Source organism: Marmota monax, unplaced genomic scaffold (genome assembly GCF_021218885.2).
Source record: "Marmota monax isolate L192 unplaced genomic scaffold, Marmota_monax_Labrador192_F-V1.1 WCK01_AAM20220418_F8-fsc00186, whole genome shotgun sequence".
NCBI lineage: Eukaryota > Metazoa > Chordata > Mammalia > Rodentia > Sciuridae > Marmota > Marmota monax.
Window position 1 is genome coordinate 3,142,626 of NW_026694725.1, and position 16,583 is coordinate 3,159,208.

General features: G+C 38.7%; 2 protein-coding genes across 2 annotated transcripts in view; both read right to left on the reverse strand.

Annotated features, from left to right (window-relative positions):
• LOC124079000 (antigen WC1.1-like) overlaps positions 1–4,208 on the reverse strand; it is a 44,569-nt gene extending 40,361 nt beyond the window's left edge. Inside the window, exons 1-3 of the mRNA XM_058572558.1 lie at positions 4,187–4,208; positions 554–646; positions 162–476 (exon numbers count right to left, since the gene is read on the reverse strand). Coding sequence (XP_058428541.1) covers positions 162–476; positions 554–646; positions 4,187–4,208 — 430 coding nt within the window. The remainder of the gene's footprint in view (positions 1–161; positions 477–553; positions 647–4,186) is intronic.
• LOC131423152 (antigen WC1.1-like) lies at positions 3,872–5,284 on the reverse strand. The gene is made up of 3 exons (XM_058572555.1): positions 5,195–5,284; positions 4,787–5,104; positions 3,872–4,655 (listed from the first exon to the last, which is right to left on the reverse strand). Exons 2-3 carry the CDS (start codon positions 5,043–5,045, stop codon positions 4,636–4,638), a joined length of 279 nt encoding a protein of 92 aa, XP_058428538.1. The 5' UTR covers positions 5,046–5,104; positions 5,195–5,284; the 3' UTR covers positions 3,872–4,635.
• Between the last annotated feature and the right edge of the window lie 11,299 nt (positions 5,285–16,583).

The window sequence follows — 16,583 nt, forward strand, 5'->3', positions numbered from 1 at the left end:
AGCTGCTGTAGCAGAAAATGGAAGCACCTCAACTTCTCTGCTGGAAGCACAAGGAGTATTCTTTTCCTCTGCCCTGTCCTGACTGCTGCCTTGGGGCTTAGACACCATCCTGCAGACCCTCCCCTTCCTCCTCCCACCTATGCACAGTGTGCAGCACAGACCTGAGCAGATGACCCCTGTATCCTCCTTGTGACTGCAGTTGTTGTGCCCCCAGCCCTGGGAAGGGCACTGCCACACATGGACCTCCTCTCCTGTGCAGTTCACCTCATCCAGCCAGATGGGTCCTGATCCCTCTCCAAAGTGAGCAGAGATGGTGGCCTCCAGGACTACTCCACAGCCCAGCTGTCTGCACACCACATGGGCATCACTCAGGTCCCAGCTGTCATCACAGATGGAGCCCCAGGAGCCCTGCTGCAGGATCTCCACTCTCCCTGCACAGCTACTGCCCCCGTCCACCAGGCAGAGCTGTCTGCTGTCTGAGGAGAGACAGGGTCATGTCAGTGGGCATTTACACAGGGAATGGGAAGGCTCAAGTGCTGGGGGTTTTGCTCACCTGAGCAGTTGGCAGTGTGGCCCTCTGAGGCTGTAGAGCCTGCTGGGTCAGACCAGGAGTCATTGCACTGGGGCAACAGTTGGGTCTGGTTTCCTACAAAAGGGATTAGAGAACAGGAAACTGATTTAAAGTACCTAATAATCTACTGATGACATCTGAGGTGAAAGCTGTAACAAAGAAGCATCAGTTTCCTTTCTTCAGAGCTGATTTTTTAATGGAGACTTCTGCTTTTCATTATGCCAAAATTTTCTTTGTTTTAAGCCTACACTTTGAAATATATCAGTTGCTGTTAAGAGCATTGAATAGCTCCCAAGGCAGCAAGATTTTTGAAGTCAAGTTTAGAGAAAAGAAAAACTACAATCAGCTATATTGCCCTATAGGAATTTTTTATCCAAAGGTAGTAGGAAAAACTCTGAAATCTCAGCATGCTTGCCTGACTTCCCTGGGAATGCACAAGTACAATTTATTTTGGGCCAAAGAGGTGGAATTTTTTAAACATCTTTATAACTGATATCATATATTGTGAACTGAAAGTAGAGTTTTTCTTTTACATGATTCCCAATATCTAACCACCTCAATCACTTTTACTTAAGGTGATCTACCCTAAATTAACTGCATGCATGAACCAAAATACCTTGCTAAAAGTTTCATAGGATGTGCATCTTGGCCGAGAAATTATAAAAAATATCCAATAAATATTTGAGAGTTATGTGTAATTTTAAAGTCAGAAAATTATACATAAAAATAAGAAACCAGTAGATAAGAGTAACAACACTGTAGATTAGCACAAAATGAAAATAGTAAGTGGAAGAACGTGGAAAAATGCAGAATGACACACAGAAAAAAAAATGATAGGAAATACGATAGGGAACTAAGAGACCTGGTGAGAGACTCCTAATAGTCTACAAGTTTTAGGTAGTTAAAGCCACTATTTTTGTTAAAAAAAATCTTGCCTCTTTTTAGTTATACGTAACAGAAGAATCCATTTTAGTATAATTATACAAGCATGGAATATATCTTATTGCAGTTACATTCTTATTGATGTACATATGGTGGAATTCACTGTGATGTTTTCATTCAGATTCATTCCACTGTCTTTCCTTTTCCTATTCCTCCTCTTCCCTCTATCTCTCATTGTCTACTATATTTCTATTTTCTTCCCCTCACTGCCACTTAACAAACCCCTTATTGCTTCCACAATTCAAAGAAAATATTTAAACTTTGGTTTGATTATGCTAGGTAGAAATTAGAAAATACATAAAGTGGAACATTCAATACACCTGTAGTGTTTAATAATATTCATAAAATCTGTGATACTCTATCCATTGACTTGTGCAGTCCATTCCTCCTTCCCTCCAATCTGGGCTGACAGTGGTGAGTTCTCTATAAGCAAGAGAATGTAGTGAAGCCAGCAAGGCTTGAGTTAGGAACCTAGCTAAGAAAGTCATGCCTCCTCCTCTTGAATTAGTAGGATGTTTCCTTTGTGGGAAATCTATTCTGTAGACTATCATGAGGGAGAGAACATTTGTATGTGATTCTGTCGGCAGCCTAAGTTGAACATGAAGATACCAGCCATGTGATTGAAATATCCTGGATTCCCATCTTGGCCAAGCCTTCAAAAGACCTCAGTTCCAAAAGATATACAAGCTCAACCTCATGAGAGACCCCAAGAAGCAACTGTCAAAAGCCTTTGCCAAATTCATGAGTCTTAAAATCATGAGAAAAATGTAATGTATTTTACTTGAATTGATATCTCGGGGAGAAAATTTATTAAGCAGCAATAGCAGCCAAGATTACACTATGAAACTCAGTAATCCTACATTCCCATGTTTGTTGTGGCACTATTTAGAATAGCTATGTTATGGAATCACCCCAACTGCTCACTGAAAGACACATTCATAAAGTATAAGTGCTATATGTATAGCCATAAAGAAGAACGAAATCCTGTCATTTGCATCAAAATGGATGGAACTGGAAGACATTGTGTCTTAAATAAGCCAGATACAGAAAGACAAGAACCCATGTCCTCTCTCATATGTGCAAGCCAAAGGAGTCCATCAGAAAATAGACAGGAGATTGCTACAGGGTGTAGGTAATATTTGTAGCACTAGATTTGTCCAATTTGGTATAGAAATTCTTGTGCATGAAGTTAAGAAAGATGTGTGTTTTGTGATTAATTTCTCTAACATATATAATTTAAATTTCTACTTTGGAAAAATGTCAAAGCCAATTTTCATTTATGTAGAAGAGACTCAAACATCAATTTACAAGTTTTCTTATTACTTATTTTGCTTATTGCCATAGCTCAAAATGAGAACTTTTCATAAAATTATTGGCTTCTATTCTTCAAAAAATTCATTACGATGGGATACAAAGAACAATTAAAAGTGTTTCATAGTAAGAAACATAAATAAACATGAGAACTGAATGCAGCACATTACCATACATTTTTTTACTGTGAATAACATACTTAGTAAAATTAGTAAAAATATGAACAAGGCTAATACACTATATAATCACGTTACATCAAGTGGATTTATGGAATTTGCAACAGCACTGTGTTTACATATGAAATTCTTGAAAATACTTTAGGAGTAATGGTACACGTTACATTATCCACTGATTCTTAACTACTCATTAAGAAAGATTTGATAAATTTAGGCATAAATGGATCAGAAGCAGGTAACATAATAAAATAGTGGCATTTGGAAATCTGGTTTAGGATTATCTGGCAATTTTATACTATCCTTCAAATTGTTTAAGAATTATCAATTTAACATTAATAAATAAATTAAATAAAAAAAGGAAAGCCAAACACCCCCACACATATAAAAAATAAAGTTGAAAACAATTTAAAGTCATTCCTATAATATTTCACCAAAATAAACATTAATAGCATCAAACACAAAAACACCTAGGATTAAACATCATAAAGACTATGTATGATCTCTGAGAGAAATTAGAGATATCCTTTGTAAGTCAATTATCTCCACATTCATGTGTAGTCCAAATCCAAGATCAACCTAAATAACATCATCCTTTTATTTGTAGAAACATATAAAGTGGCTTCTAAAATATATGTGAAATGCATATGACCAAGCATGACTAATGCATTAGGCAAGAAAAACCACACAATCAGAGGATTTACTCTGAAGTAATCTTTAAAGGAAACTTACTCAGACATGCTATAAAGTCATAATAATTAAGGACATAAGACCTGCTGAAAGGATAAACAACAGAATTGAATGGAACCGAGTACAGAATGAGTAAGAATATCTACACCCTGTTTATTTCAAAGATGACCTTATGATTGGGAAAAGCATCTTCCGTAATGATGCTGAGACAATTTGCTGCCAAAACAATAATGTGTAAGTTTTCTTCACATCATACACTCCCTTATAATATCAACCCCAGAAAGATTGTACAATTATATTCAAAAGAAAAGGAACATGTATAACATACCCTGGGAGAATATGTTTATGCTGTTATGGTACAAAGTTTTATTTAGGGTACAAAAAATGTTGACAATCTGTGCTTCATTAAGAACTACATTTGACATCTGAAAGATTACAACATTAAGAGAGTGAAAGTAAAAGGACAAGGGTTAAAAATCTGATACAAATACATACATACCTACACCAGAAGCTATTACCATGAAAATATGTAGGATCATTATTTGGGAAGTCAACAAGCATCAAATATCAATACCACTTGAATGTATCATGTGGTCATTCAGCAGAAAACTCAACAGCAATAAAAAAAGGAAGCTCTGCTACAAATAGCAAAATGGGTAAATTCTAAGCAAAAGGTAGAGTCAAAGTAGATACAACAAGAGAAGATACTGTATGATTTTACATAATGGTCAAATCTGACAAAAATTTTCTTTGGCAGCTGAAGTCAGAGTGCTCATCTTCAGAGGACAGGAGGGCACAGTGACTGGAAATATGTGCAGGTGACTTCTGTGAGCTGCTAATGTTCTCTGATGGTCCAGGGTGAGAAACTTCCCAGAGTTTTCATTCATTGTTATACAGTGTTGTTTATGAATTGCAATAAATAATAATGCTTACTTACAACTACACCTCTTAAAACCTCTTGACAGGACCTAAAAGAGAAATGATTATTGAGAAGAATCATAGTTCACCACAGAATGTCTCATTTTTGAACTTAGCTCTCCATGCTGTCTGTTCTTAGAGCCATGCCACTCAAGTACCAGCCAGCCCTGACCTCTCTTACCTGAGCAGACCACAGAAGCTGTGTTTCCATGGGCACAGGCAGGAACACCCAGGGCAGTCACAGGACAATTCCACAGGAAGGACTCAGACCCTGAGCAGTGGAATTGGTCTCTCCAGATCTCATCTTCTCCTTCCACAAAGTATGCTCCTTTTGGGGTGAAGATGGCGACTCCACAGCCCAGCTGACCGCAAACTACATTGGCATTGGCCATATTCCAGTTGGAGGCACAGAGTGTTCTCCAGCCTCCAGAGGTCTTCATCTCCACTTGACCCTCACACTGAGAGCTGCCATTTTTCACGAGCCAAACATCTGTATATCCTGGTAAAAAACACAGTTTTAGCAACATCCCATGTTTTTCTTACCCCCAGAGAATGTATATGGCAGTTAACGTCCTGCTGTGAGTCTCACCTGAGCAGAAAACTTGCACAGCCCCTCTGTGTGGGCAGCCTCCTCTAGGACAGGCTACTCTGGGGCAGAACCAGAGCTCAGGCTCCTGCCCCTCACATTGGAACTCTTCAGCCCAGACCAGTTCATTAGGCTCTCTGAATGGGAGGTTCCCTAGGACAGATGCAGCCTTGCCACACCCCAGCTCTTCACAAATGATCTGGGCCATTGGGAAGGAGAAATTCCCATCAGATAGTGGAATCCCCTCTCCTCCAGAATTCACTTCCACTCTCCCAGAGCAATGTCCAGCTCCTCCTTCTAAATGCACAAATCCTGTGGAAGAAATTAACTAACAAAATGAGTAACTTGGCTTGTAATTGGGAGCTACATGTTTCAGGCAATGCTTGAGAGCTTTTCTTTTCCTAGAGTGTGGGTAATTGATTCAACAGTTGGTATCAGAATGGGCATTCCAGGAGCAAGCAGCTGAAGACAAATTTAGGAGAAGGAATTTAAAAGATGTGTTTTACAAAGCATGTTTAGTAACATAAATAAACAAATATGGCTGGAAGAACAACCCATATCTCAATAATAACCCTAAATGTTAATGGCTTAAACTCACCAATTAAGAGACACAGGCTAGTAGAATGGATCACAAAACAAGACCCAACAATATGCTGCCTAGAGGAGACACATTTGATAGGAAAAGACATACATAGGCTGAAGGTGAAAGGTTGGGAAAAATCATATCACTCATATGGACTTCGGAAACAAGCAGGTGTGTCCATACTCATATCAAATAAAATAGATTTCAAGCCCAAGTTAATCAAAAGGGATAAAGAGGGACACTACATACTGCTCAAGGGAACCATACACCAACAAGACATAACAATCATAAATATATATGCCCCTAACAATGGTGCAGCTATGTTCATCAAACAAACTCTTCTCAAGTTCAAGAGTCTAATAGACCACCATACAATAATCATGGGAGACTTCAACACACCTCTCACACCAATGGACAGATCTTCCAAACAAAAGTTGAATAAGGAAACTATAGAACTCAATAACACAATTAATAACCTAGACTTAATTGACATATATAGAATATACTACCCAACATCAAGCAGTTACACTTTTTTCTCAGCAGCACATGGATCCTTCTCAAAAATAGATCACATATTATGTCACAGGGCAACTCTTAGACAATATAAAGGAGTAGAGATAATACCATGCATCTTATCTGATCATAATGGAATGAAACTGAAAATCAATGATAAAAGAAGGAAGGAAAAAGCATACATCACTTGGAGAATGAACAATAGGTTACTGAATGATCAATGGGTTATAGAAGACATCAAGGAGGAAATTGTCTACTTATTTGATCAATTACTGAGACAGGGATATTAAAAAATCCCACTTAAGATGGCAACTCTGTCTATTTGCCCCTTTGCTTGTATCATCCAGGCTTCATGGATTTTGATGCTCTGCCATTATTTGCATGAGTATTTATGGTGGTTTTGTTTTCTTCACAAACTTTACATTTTATCATCATGAAAAGTCCTTCTTTAATTATTGTCCTAACCTTTGTATTTGGGTGCCACAGTCTGGCTGGGCACAAATGCCGCAGTCTGGCTGGGCACACAATCACGAGCCACCACACAGCTTGTAGATTCAAACAGCGACTCTTTATTCCCGAACTCACACCAGCCGTCTACAATCACGTTCTGGGGAAATCCACGTTCTCTGCCCAAATCCACCTCCACTGGGCTTCTGTCTCTCAAAAAATACTCTGAATCCTGTGAGAACTCAAGGGGAACTCAGGCAGCAGGATACGCCCTATTCCCAGCAGGAATAATCTTAAACCTTAAACCTGGAACCTAAACTGGGAACGCCCTAAACACGATTATCTTAAACCCGGAACACCCTAATCCGCCTTGGTCCTTGAGCAAGGTCACCTACATTCAATGTCACTGCAACATGGGATACGCTGGCAAAGAAATTGTCATACCTACTTGGCTAATGGCTCCCAGCATTTGGGTCTACTTTTTCTTATATGAATATAGTTATACCAATTTTATTATAAGTAGTGTTTTCCCATTATATCTCTTTCCATTCTTTTTCTTTGAAATTTTCAGTGACTATATTTATAATTTATTTCTTATAGAAACATAGTTGCATACTGCTTTTAAAAACAATTTCACTCTGACATGATTATAGATTTTAGGTAGTTTCAAAACTAGAGGTGACCCACGTACTATTTATCCATTTCTGCCCCAAATTTACTTGTTGTAAAACAATAGTACAGTATCAAAACAAGGAACTTGACACTGTCACCATCAATGCATGAGAGATCTAATTTTTTGCATCCTCTCTTACACTTAGTAATTGGTATTTTTCATTTTATCGACTGGAATAGATTACAGAGATATTGTGTCATAGTTTTAAATTGTTTCTTTAATGGCTAGTTTTGCTGAACATTTTTCACATGATTATTTGACATTTATATATCATCTCTATTGAATTTTTTGTTGATGTCTATTGCCAATTTTCTATCTGGATACTTTTAGTGTTGACTTTTGAGAAATTTATATGTACTCTAAATATAACTTTATCAGATATTTGTTTTGCAAATATTTTCTCTAAATCTGGGGCTGGACTTTCCATCCTCTTTACATGGAATTTTCTAGAGAAACAGTTTTTTTTTTTTTTATTATGATTCAGTCTAATTTATTTTTACCTTTATAATAAGATCATGCTTTTGGTGTCATCTAATAGTTCTCTGCCCAGCCCTAGATTCCAAAGATTTTCTCTTAAATTATATTTTAAAAGTTTTGTGGTTTTACATTTTATTCTTAAACCCAGGATGCATTTTCAGTTAATTTTGGATAGGGGGTGAAACTCAGGCAAGGTTCAGTCATTTTCTTTGTTCATAAATGCCTAAATACATCACTATCTCTAGGCTGCCTTTTCTCCACGGAACTCTTTTTGCATTTTTGCACCTTTATAAAAACTCAGTTGACTGTCTATGTAAGTCTGTTTCTGTGTTCTCTGTTCTGTTCCATCCACTAACATGCCAGTCCCTTCACTTAAGCCAGCTGGTCTGCATTATCATAGTTGTAAATGTCCTGATAGTGCATGCACTGACTCCTACTGTGTTATTATTTCCTCCCCACTTTTAGATTTTCTCTTTCATTTTCTTTCTGCATAAATTTTAAAGCAAGCTTGTTTATATGTACAAAACTTTTTGACAGACTTTAGATAGAAATTCACATAAATTTAATGATTTTCTAATCCATGAATGGAATATGTATCTCCATTTGTCTTTTTAAATTTATTGTATACCTTTTAAATCTTTCTACATACAAATCTTGGGTATATCTTTTTGAATATATAAATATATAAGTGTTTTTTGGTTATTGCAATAACATTTTTATTATGTTTCTAATTTTATTTTTGTTTAATGTTAGTATATAACAATTTTATTTATTTGTTCCTATACACATGAAACACATGAAATTTATTATCTAAAAATCACTTTTAAATGTATAGTTGATCTTTAAACTTAATCCATGTGGTAGCTGGTACAGGATTCCCTTCCTTATAGAGCTGCATGTTATTCCATTATACCATAGACCACATTATGAAATGTCCCTTAGTAATGTTTTTTTTTTCTTTGTTTCTACTTACATTATTTTTATTTTATTTTATTTTATTGGTATGAGGGACATTTAACCACAGAGAAACATCCCAAGCCATTTTGAAGTGTTTTATATTGAGACAGGGTCTCACTAATTTGCTTAGGTACCTGCTTATTTGCTGAGGCTGGCTTGTACCTGTAATCTTCATGCCTCAGCTACCTGAGCCTCTGGAATTACTGGCATGCACCACCATATCCAGTTCAGCTTCATATTTACATCCCAGGGAAATAGTAGCATTGTTAATCAACTTTTCATCATTGTGACAAAATATTTTGAAAAAAAAAATTAAAGAAAGAAAGATTCATTGTGGCTCACAGTTTCAGAGATTACAGTATTGTTCAATTGCTCTGGGCCATGGTAGAAAGGCATGGCAGAGGAAATCTGCTCAATTCATGGCTGCCAGGAGGGAGAAAAGAGGGAAGGGAGTTGGGAGAAGGGGCTGGGGACAAGATATAGTCCTTAAGAGAACACTCCCAAGGACCCATGCTGTTCAATCTAGGTTCCAGTTCCAACTGTTTCCACCAACTCTGAGTAACTCATTCAAGTTATAAATCTATCAAAAGACTAATCCATTGATGAGGTTAGAGTCCCCATGATTTAATTACTTCCACAAAGCTCCACCTCTGAACAAGGATGCATTGCTGAATCGAGTATGAAGTCTTCAATACATGAACCTCTGAGGGGAGGGAAATCTTCAGATCCTATTTTGTCCCTGATCCCCAAAAGCTCATGGACATCTCAAAATGTACAATGCATTCAGTCAATCCTCAAGAATCTACATAGTCTTAGAAGTCCCAGCATTTCTTAAAAGTTCAAGTCCAAAGTCTCCTCTGAGACCCAAAGCAGCTGTTAGCTGCAAAAATTTAAAAATAAGAAGTTATCTATGTCCAACATACAATAGAGGGGCAGGTAAACATTCCTATCCTAAAGGGAGGAAGGGAGTGATATAAAGGAAGGATTGGATCAAAGTAAGACTGAAACCCAGGAAAGCAAACTTTAAATCTGGTAGCTCCATAAGCTGGCATCTGGGGAACATGGTGGTGCACCGTGAGCTCCATAGGGTTTAGGCATTCCTGCCTCTATGACCTTGCCAGTTGCAGCCCACATGACCTCTTTTGGGCTGACTCTATTCACTTCTTGCAGGTTTCCTCAGCAGACATTCCACATTCTTGGCACCTCAAACTTCCTGGGGTGTCCACTTTGGTTTTAATTTCACTGTCAAAACCTCATTCATTCCCGTCTCATGGGCTGCCCACAGGGATACCATCCCTGTCACATACTTTCTGTCCTCTCAGGAATTCTTTTGAAATCTTGGTAGAAGCCTCCATGTCCCTGTAATTCTTGTATTCTTCATGCCTGCAAAACCAGCACCAAATGGATGATGCCAAATTCTGCAGGAGTTTGAGCAGTAATGTGGCTCACTTAGGCCACAGATGCAGTGGCCTCTGAGTGCCTAGAAGCACAGTGAACTGTACCCTGTGGAAACAACTTGTTAGGTGGCCCTGTGGCAACAGTGCTCTCTTCTCAAAGGAAAGCTTTTTGAACAAGTTTTCACCTGTACACTCTTGAGCCTGCTATTGTTGGGATCTTGCTAATATCCAAGATGCCCTCAAGGTAGAAGGGTACAAAGTGCTTGGGTTCTTTGTAATGGCACTAATCTCTTCAGAGATTCCTTAGCCTTAATTTTGTAAGTGATATTCTGGACAAACTGTAGGTTTTTCTAATCTTTTTGCTCTACTTCTTTGTTCTGATTTTAAATGTAAAACTAGATACATGCAGCCAGAAATATTCATGCCATATCCTGAATGATGTGCTCCTTGAAATTTCTTCTGCCATATGAGCACTGAGGGGACATCACAGATCCAAACCATAACAGGATGTAAAAATGCTCTTTGAAAAAGTGTTTCCATGGAGCAAAGCTCTCTTACAGTAGGGGAAGCTGTGGCTGAATACCTGGAATCTCCAGGCCTTTCAGAGGACAGGGCCTGACACTTCCTAGGAATGCAGAGGCAAGGAATTCAGGGTCAATATCCTGGAGATGGCTAGACCACCCCAGGTTCTCTCTCTTCTTAGGGTAGAGGAAAAATTTTCTTCATTATCAAACAGGTACAGAGTTCCCTCCATTTGTTCCCATGTGAGAGTAGAGAGAATCTGTTTCCCTCTGAAATACGCATTTCAGACAGGACAGACTATGCCCTGAGGGAACCTTAGTCTTTCAAATAAAAAAGGATAAGATGTCTCTTCAGGAAAACTTTTCTTTCCTTTGATTGATTTAGGACAGAACAGCTGAAGAAACAGATCACTCAGCAAATACTGTGCTCTGAGCTTTCTCTCTCCCTGCTCAGATGTGGGTCAGTTAGATGTGGAAAGGTATGGGAGACCAACCTTACACCTGACTAGGTTACACTCCCCAGCTGGGTGCTGAGGCACTCAGTCTCAGAAATGTGGCAGAGCTTTCCCCACCCTTCTTGGGTTCAGAGGGTTGGTGTCTCATGGGTGTCTGGTGCATGGGTGTGTCTTGCTACAGACCCATGGGTGGAGCTACGCTCATCTGTTCCTTTGTAATATTACCCCTTGTCCTGTTTAGGATAGAATCTTCCATGGAAGTGCCTTGTGTGTGTCCCCTTCTCTTACTCTGCCCTTGGGTGTGGCCTACCCAGGTGTCAGTCAACCTGATGACAGTGGACATCCTGAAGATAGACTCAGCCCCCTGAAACCTGACCCTTTGCCTCATTTGAATAGCTTCTCCTCAATAAAAAGGGTCGGTGCGTGCTCTCGCTCTCTCTCTTCCTGCAGACCCTTAATGTTAGAAGAGCTGTCACAGCGACCCCAAAGAAAAAGGTATTTGTGTCTCTTGTGTGGTTATTTCATGCAGCCCAGTTAGCCCAGTTTACCTGGAGTGACCCCTGAGCCTTTTAGTCTTGAGAACTGAAACCCAGCAGAAAGGGGCTGGATCTTGTGCCTCTGAAACTTTAAGTCTATGCAGCTATGAAGCCTCCAGGTATTCATGAGCATTCTCTTATTTAACATCTAGAACAGCATGGGATGGGGTTGAGGTCTCTGCCAGGCTCTCACAATTTAGCATTGCTCCTGAAGCTGTGACTTCATCATGTTGAGTGCCAACATACGATAGTAAGGAGCAGGACCCCCCATATCCTTTCTATATTCAAGATATGCACCCACCCCCCAGTGGTCCATTCAAATCCTAAACTGAGATCTTCTTTGTAACAAATATCCTTAGTTTCATCCTGGGAACTTGCCTCTTCCTTTTTCTCAGTTTTCTGGTGCAGGAAGAATATAACATGCCAAGGACAACTTTAGAGAACACAAGGATCATGGGATGAGGAAAGCTTTGGGGAAGTAGGTGAAAAGGCCCCAGTGTGATAGGGATTACTGAATCTGCCTCTTGTCCTTACTATTTTCTGGAAAGTGATACTTGTACTTCTCTAAACTGTAAGCCTCAGTGACTTTGGAAACATGGTATAATGTATGATAACTGTAGGGATGGGCACATGGGACCAGGAACCAAATTAGGCCAGCAGTGAGAGGGTTTTTTTTTTTTTTTTTTTTTTTTTAATGTACAGGAACTTTGTCCTTCAGAGCACACACAGAGAACATGAAGACTATGGGGACTCTGATGGTCTGACAGTAGTCTCAGAGACTTCAAGTGTTGGTCTGTCTACATGAAGGTATTTCATGGTGTTTTGTCTCAATCTTGATTGCATATAATAATTTACCTGTTAGGTGGCATGTAAAGACTTTCATGGAGATATTGAGATCAGGGTGGAGAAGGAGTTGGAGTCAGGGGATGGGGATAGCCCCAGCATGTTCTCCCCATAAACCATCATCTGGGATTTTTCTCACTGCCTGTGTGGCAATGTTTGCACCCAGCATTTCTGAGTCCCACCTCAGAAATATATCTGCCTTTGTGCACTGAGAGGTGTAAAGACCAAATTAGTTTCAGAGACATTCTAAGCAATGTGGGCAAATAAATTCTGGGGAGGGGAGATGAGGTAGAATATGGCTTTATATAGAAGAGATGTTGAGGATAATAGAGCTTAGGGAATTTAGAACATCTGTCCTCTGAGAGGGAGCATCTTGTTCTCATGGGATCATCCTTTAAGGAATACAATGACTGCTTTTCTAACTTAAATGTTTCTGGTTTACACTCTATTTTCCTTCCTTTTCTGAAAACTTTTGACTGTCTTGTGACCTCAAAGAGTAGGAACCAGTCTCTGTTCTCCATGTTCATAGCTTCCCTCATGGTTTCAGATATGAATTTGTATGTAGTCAAGACATGTCATTAGATTAAAAAAATAATAGTAATAAAGTCACAAAACTTTATGATGAAACAATGGAGAAATAACATTTTATTGAAAAATACTAGGCTTTACTAACAATTTTGTTTGAAAGGAATTATGCTAAGAAATTTTGAACAACTATCCAAAATGTCTTTAATTACAGAATCTGGGATTGTCAGTACTGGAAGTGTTCACAAGATTTTGCACACAACATACTACTTCAAACATGGAATAACAGAAAGTGGATACCATGGGACTTTCTCAAGGTTGCACAGAAATCACTGTTGGATCCAGAATGGGCCCCTTCTCATCCCTAGCCACGGGTCCACATCAACTTCATGCTTTTCATCAAGGACCCTTGTCTGCTTTTAGAGGAAAGAGACTGATGGCCTAGAAAATAGTAACAAAAATGAATGGCTTCCTGGCTCTGCAATCCTTTCTTAGCTTTCTCTATGTGAAATTGATGAGATAGACATACCCAGGGCCACTCTCTTAGGAATGGCACCTAAGGGACAGCATAGCACCATCATGTGTTGTCTGATTGCTCTGTTGTCACAGTCTTGATTTCTTAGTAGTTTTTACATAAGGGACTTTGCATTTTAATTTTTCCCTAGGCCTTACAAGTTCTTTAGCCCAGAGGACAGTTCCTCATAGATAGGTAAAAGCAAGGTCCATATTCAGAAGTAATCATTTCCTGGGAATATGAGTTTGAAGTCATTAATTGCTAAGCCTTCCTGCAAAGACAAAACTTGTGTGGGCTCATAAATTTTTTCTCAGTGAGGATCACCTTCTCAAATCATTTCTCTTATTTCTAGGCATCTTTAGGGAGATGGGAAGGGATTGGAATTTGTGGCAGGCTCCCACCTACATTAGCAGTCACATGTGTTTCACCATGCAGCAACCTTATCTTCCAAGTCACAACAATGACATGAATTATGAATAGATTTAGGATTAATTCAGGATGTAAAGCAAACTGAAAAATAGAGTTAAAAAGGATGTAACATTGATACAGTATTTATAATTACTAATACATTAGGATTTCTTGACTAAGCATTCATTTTCACTAGGCAGGGTTTTGTGAGGGAAAGTAATTACTCCATAATTGTTTAAAACCTACAGCAGGACTGATTACATCATTTTCAGGACATAATGCAAGATGAAAATGTGGGATGTTTTATTTAAAACCATGAATATTTTCACAATAGATCTACAACATTCAACAAAGCATGTGGCCCTTCTGATGCTGGGAACTCTGCAATTCTACAGGCCACATGCCTATGATGCTTCCCCGATTCACAGCAGTTCAGAGCTGATTGGCCTGATAAAGCACAGCTCAGTGAAGGTGGTCTAGTACCTTGGAGCAGAAAAAGCATAGTAGCTACACTCACGTGACTTTTAGTAAAACCTGGGACTATCCCTGTGGGCCTTTTTGAAGTTGGGGTCCAGTTCCAAGTTTCTTCATGGAATACATGGTAATGGAGTTGTACCTTTCTGCTACCAATTTCCTAAGAGAAATTTTGGGAAAATGTGTGATGTTCACAATTCTTTTCTTTGATCCCATGTCCCTGATTATTTGTATAGACTGAGAAATAGTTCCTTGCAGTTTTTTAGTGTGTTAGTGATCCATATGAGAGATATTTCCCAGACAGTGATCTGTGATCAATAGTTTATGTTACTCTGTGTGTTTAATATTGTTTAAAACTTATCTCAGTCTGGGTCCCTAGGTTACTGTGGTTTTACCTCACCCATGATTGTGGTGCCTCTAGGGGGCTCTGTTTTGTCTTCAGGTCCTAATTACCACCAGACCCTAAATTTGCTATTTTTGGTTTTCTACTTTGCTCAGAAGAAGAAGATCTGGCAGAGGAGAATCTTCTGAATGAATAAGAGAAGTCTGGAAATGAGGATTCTGCACTCAGAGATTCTGGAATGTCACTTGAAGAACTAGTGTGCCTGAACTGAACTAAGATACTTTTGGTCCTGGCTACAGATTCTGAAACCATCACAGTGTGGGTTCAGATAGGGTGGGTAATGGTGACTTGTCTTTTATTTTCATATAAATCATCCAGTAATAAATACTTTGGCCATTCTAAACAGTTTTTGTAGTTGAGAATTGTCTGTGAACGCCTAGAGATGCCAACACAAAATGCTCTCACAGCATTCATGACATCGCCCCTTTAACTGAGAGGTATCTTTCTTTCTGGTGGGTGACACTCAAGGTGAGTGGTCAAACTCAGGGAGATGCTGAGTCAAAGCCAGCTGATACTTCACAGTAAAAACAGATGAATATTCCTGAAAATTGCAATGTTAATTACAGTATCTTTTCTTGCATAATCCCCTCCCCACCCAGGAATTTTGTTACATGGAAGCAAAGGTAGATGTGACAGGACTTCCTGGTTAAAAAGTAATAAACCCAAAACTTCTCACAGTCTTAATTGTAACAGGAAGGTAGAGAAATAAGTTGGAAGATGAACATTTTAAATAGTTGACTTTGAAAATTTGGCTGTGAAGTTTTTCAGATTGTAATTTGTCTTCAAGCCCTTCTCTACCTTTTCATGTTTAAGTTACTGAGTAGAACACCTCATGTACCAACTCTCATCTCTGCATTTCCCAGAAAAGACTATCTCATACTTTCTCAGTTCTGATGACATTTTTTGGTTTGTTTTATTAATTAATGTATTTACTTGTACTGTGCTGGGGATTGAACCCATGTCACTGTGCCTGCTAGGCAAGTGTTATGCCACTGAGCTACACTCCCAATCCTGCAATGATATTTTAAAATGTAAACAAACCCAAGTGACCCCCATAACATTGTTAGGTTTTACTTGGGGAAACAATTTTCAGCTCCTTGTTCATTTTCTCTGAATGTGGGAAAAGATGAGAAACATCCTGTCTCTTGGTAGATAATATCAGCTCTAGAAGTGGTTTGGGGTCAGGGTTAATGATGTTCTGTTAGGTTTTACTTAGGGAAACAATTTTCAACTCCTTGTTCATTTCCTCTGAAAGCGGGCAAAGATGAGAAATTCCCTGTCTCTTGGTAGGTAATAGCAATGCTAGAAGTGGATTGGTGTCAGGGTTAATGATGTTCTGTTAGGGTATAGACGAGTCTTGTTCCCTGAGCATGTTAAGCTATGAGAAGATATGGATGCATGATACCTTGAAAAATAGTTTTAGTATAACTATTTTTACTCTCTGTAAGATTACTCTTTTTATCAGTATTTTTGAATAACTTGATTTGAAAAAAAAATGAGGTAACCCTCTATGTTCAAGATTGGAGTGGAGGAAATTCAAATGACCAATTCTTAAGCAAAAAAAAAAAAAAATGTGCATCTTTTCCCCAAATTCCATCCCAATATGTTCTTATCAGTGGAAGGGGAGGGGTATGAGGTTATTTCTGACCTGCTGTGGTAGGTTAAT

Coding starts and splice junctions, on each gene's coding strand:
- LOC131423152 (XM_058572555.1), bottom strand. CDS start 5,045: ATGAAGACCTCTGGAGGCTGGAGAACACTCTGTGCCTCCAACTGGAAT. Junction 4,656..4,786: donor AGCTTCTGTGGTCTGCTCAG/GTAAGAGAGGTC, acceptor TTTCTCTTTTAG/GTCCTGTCAAGAGGTTTTAA.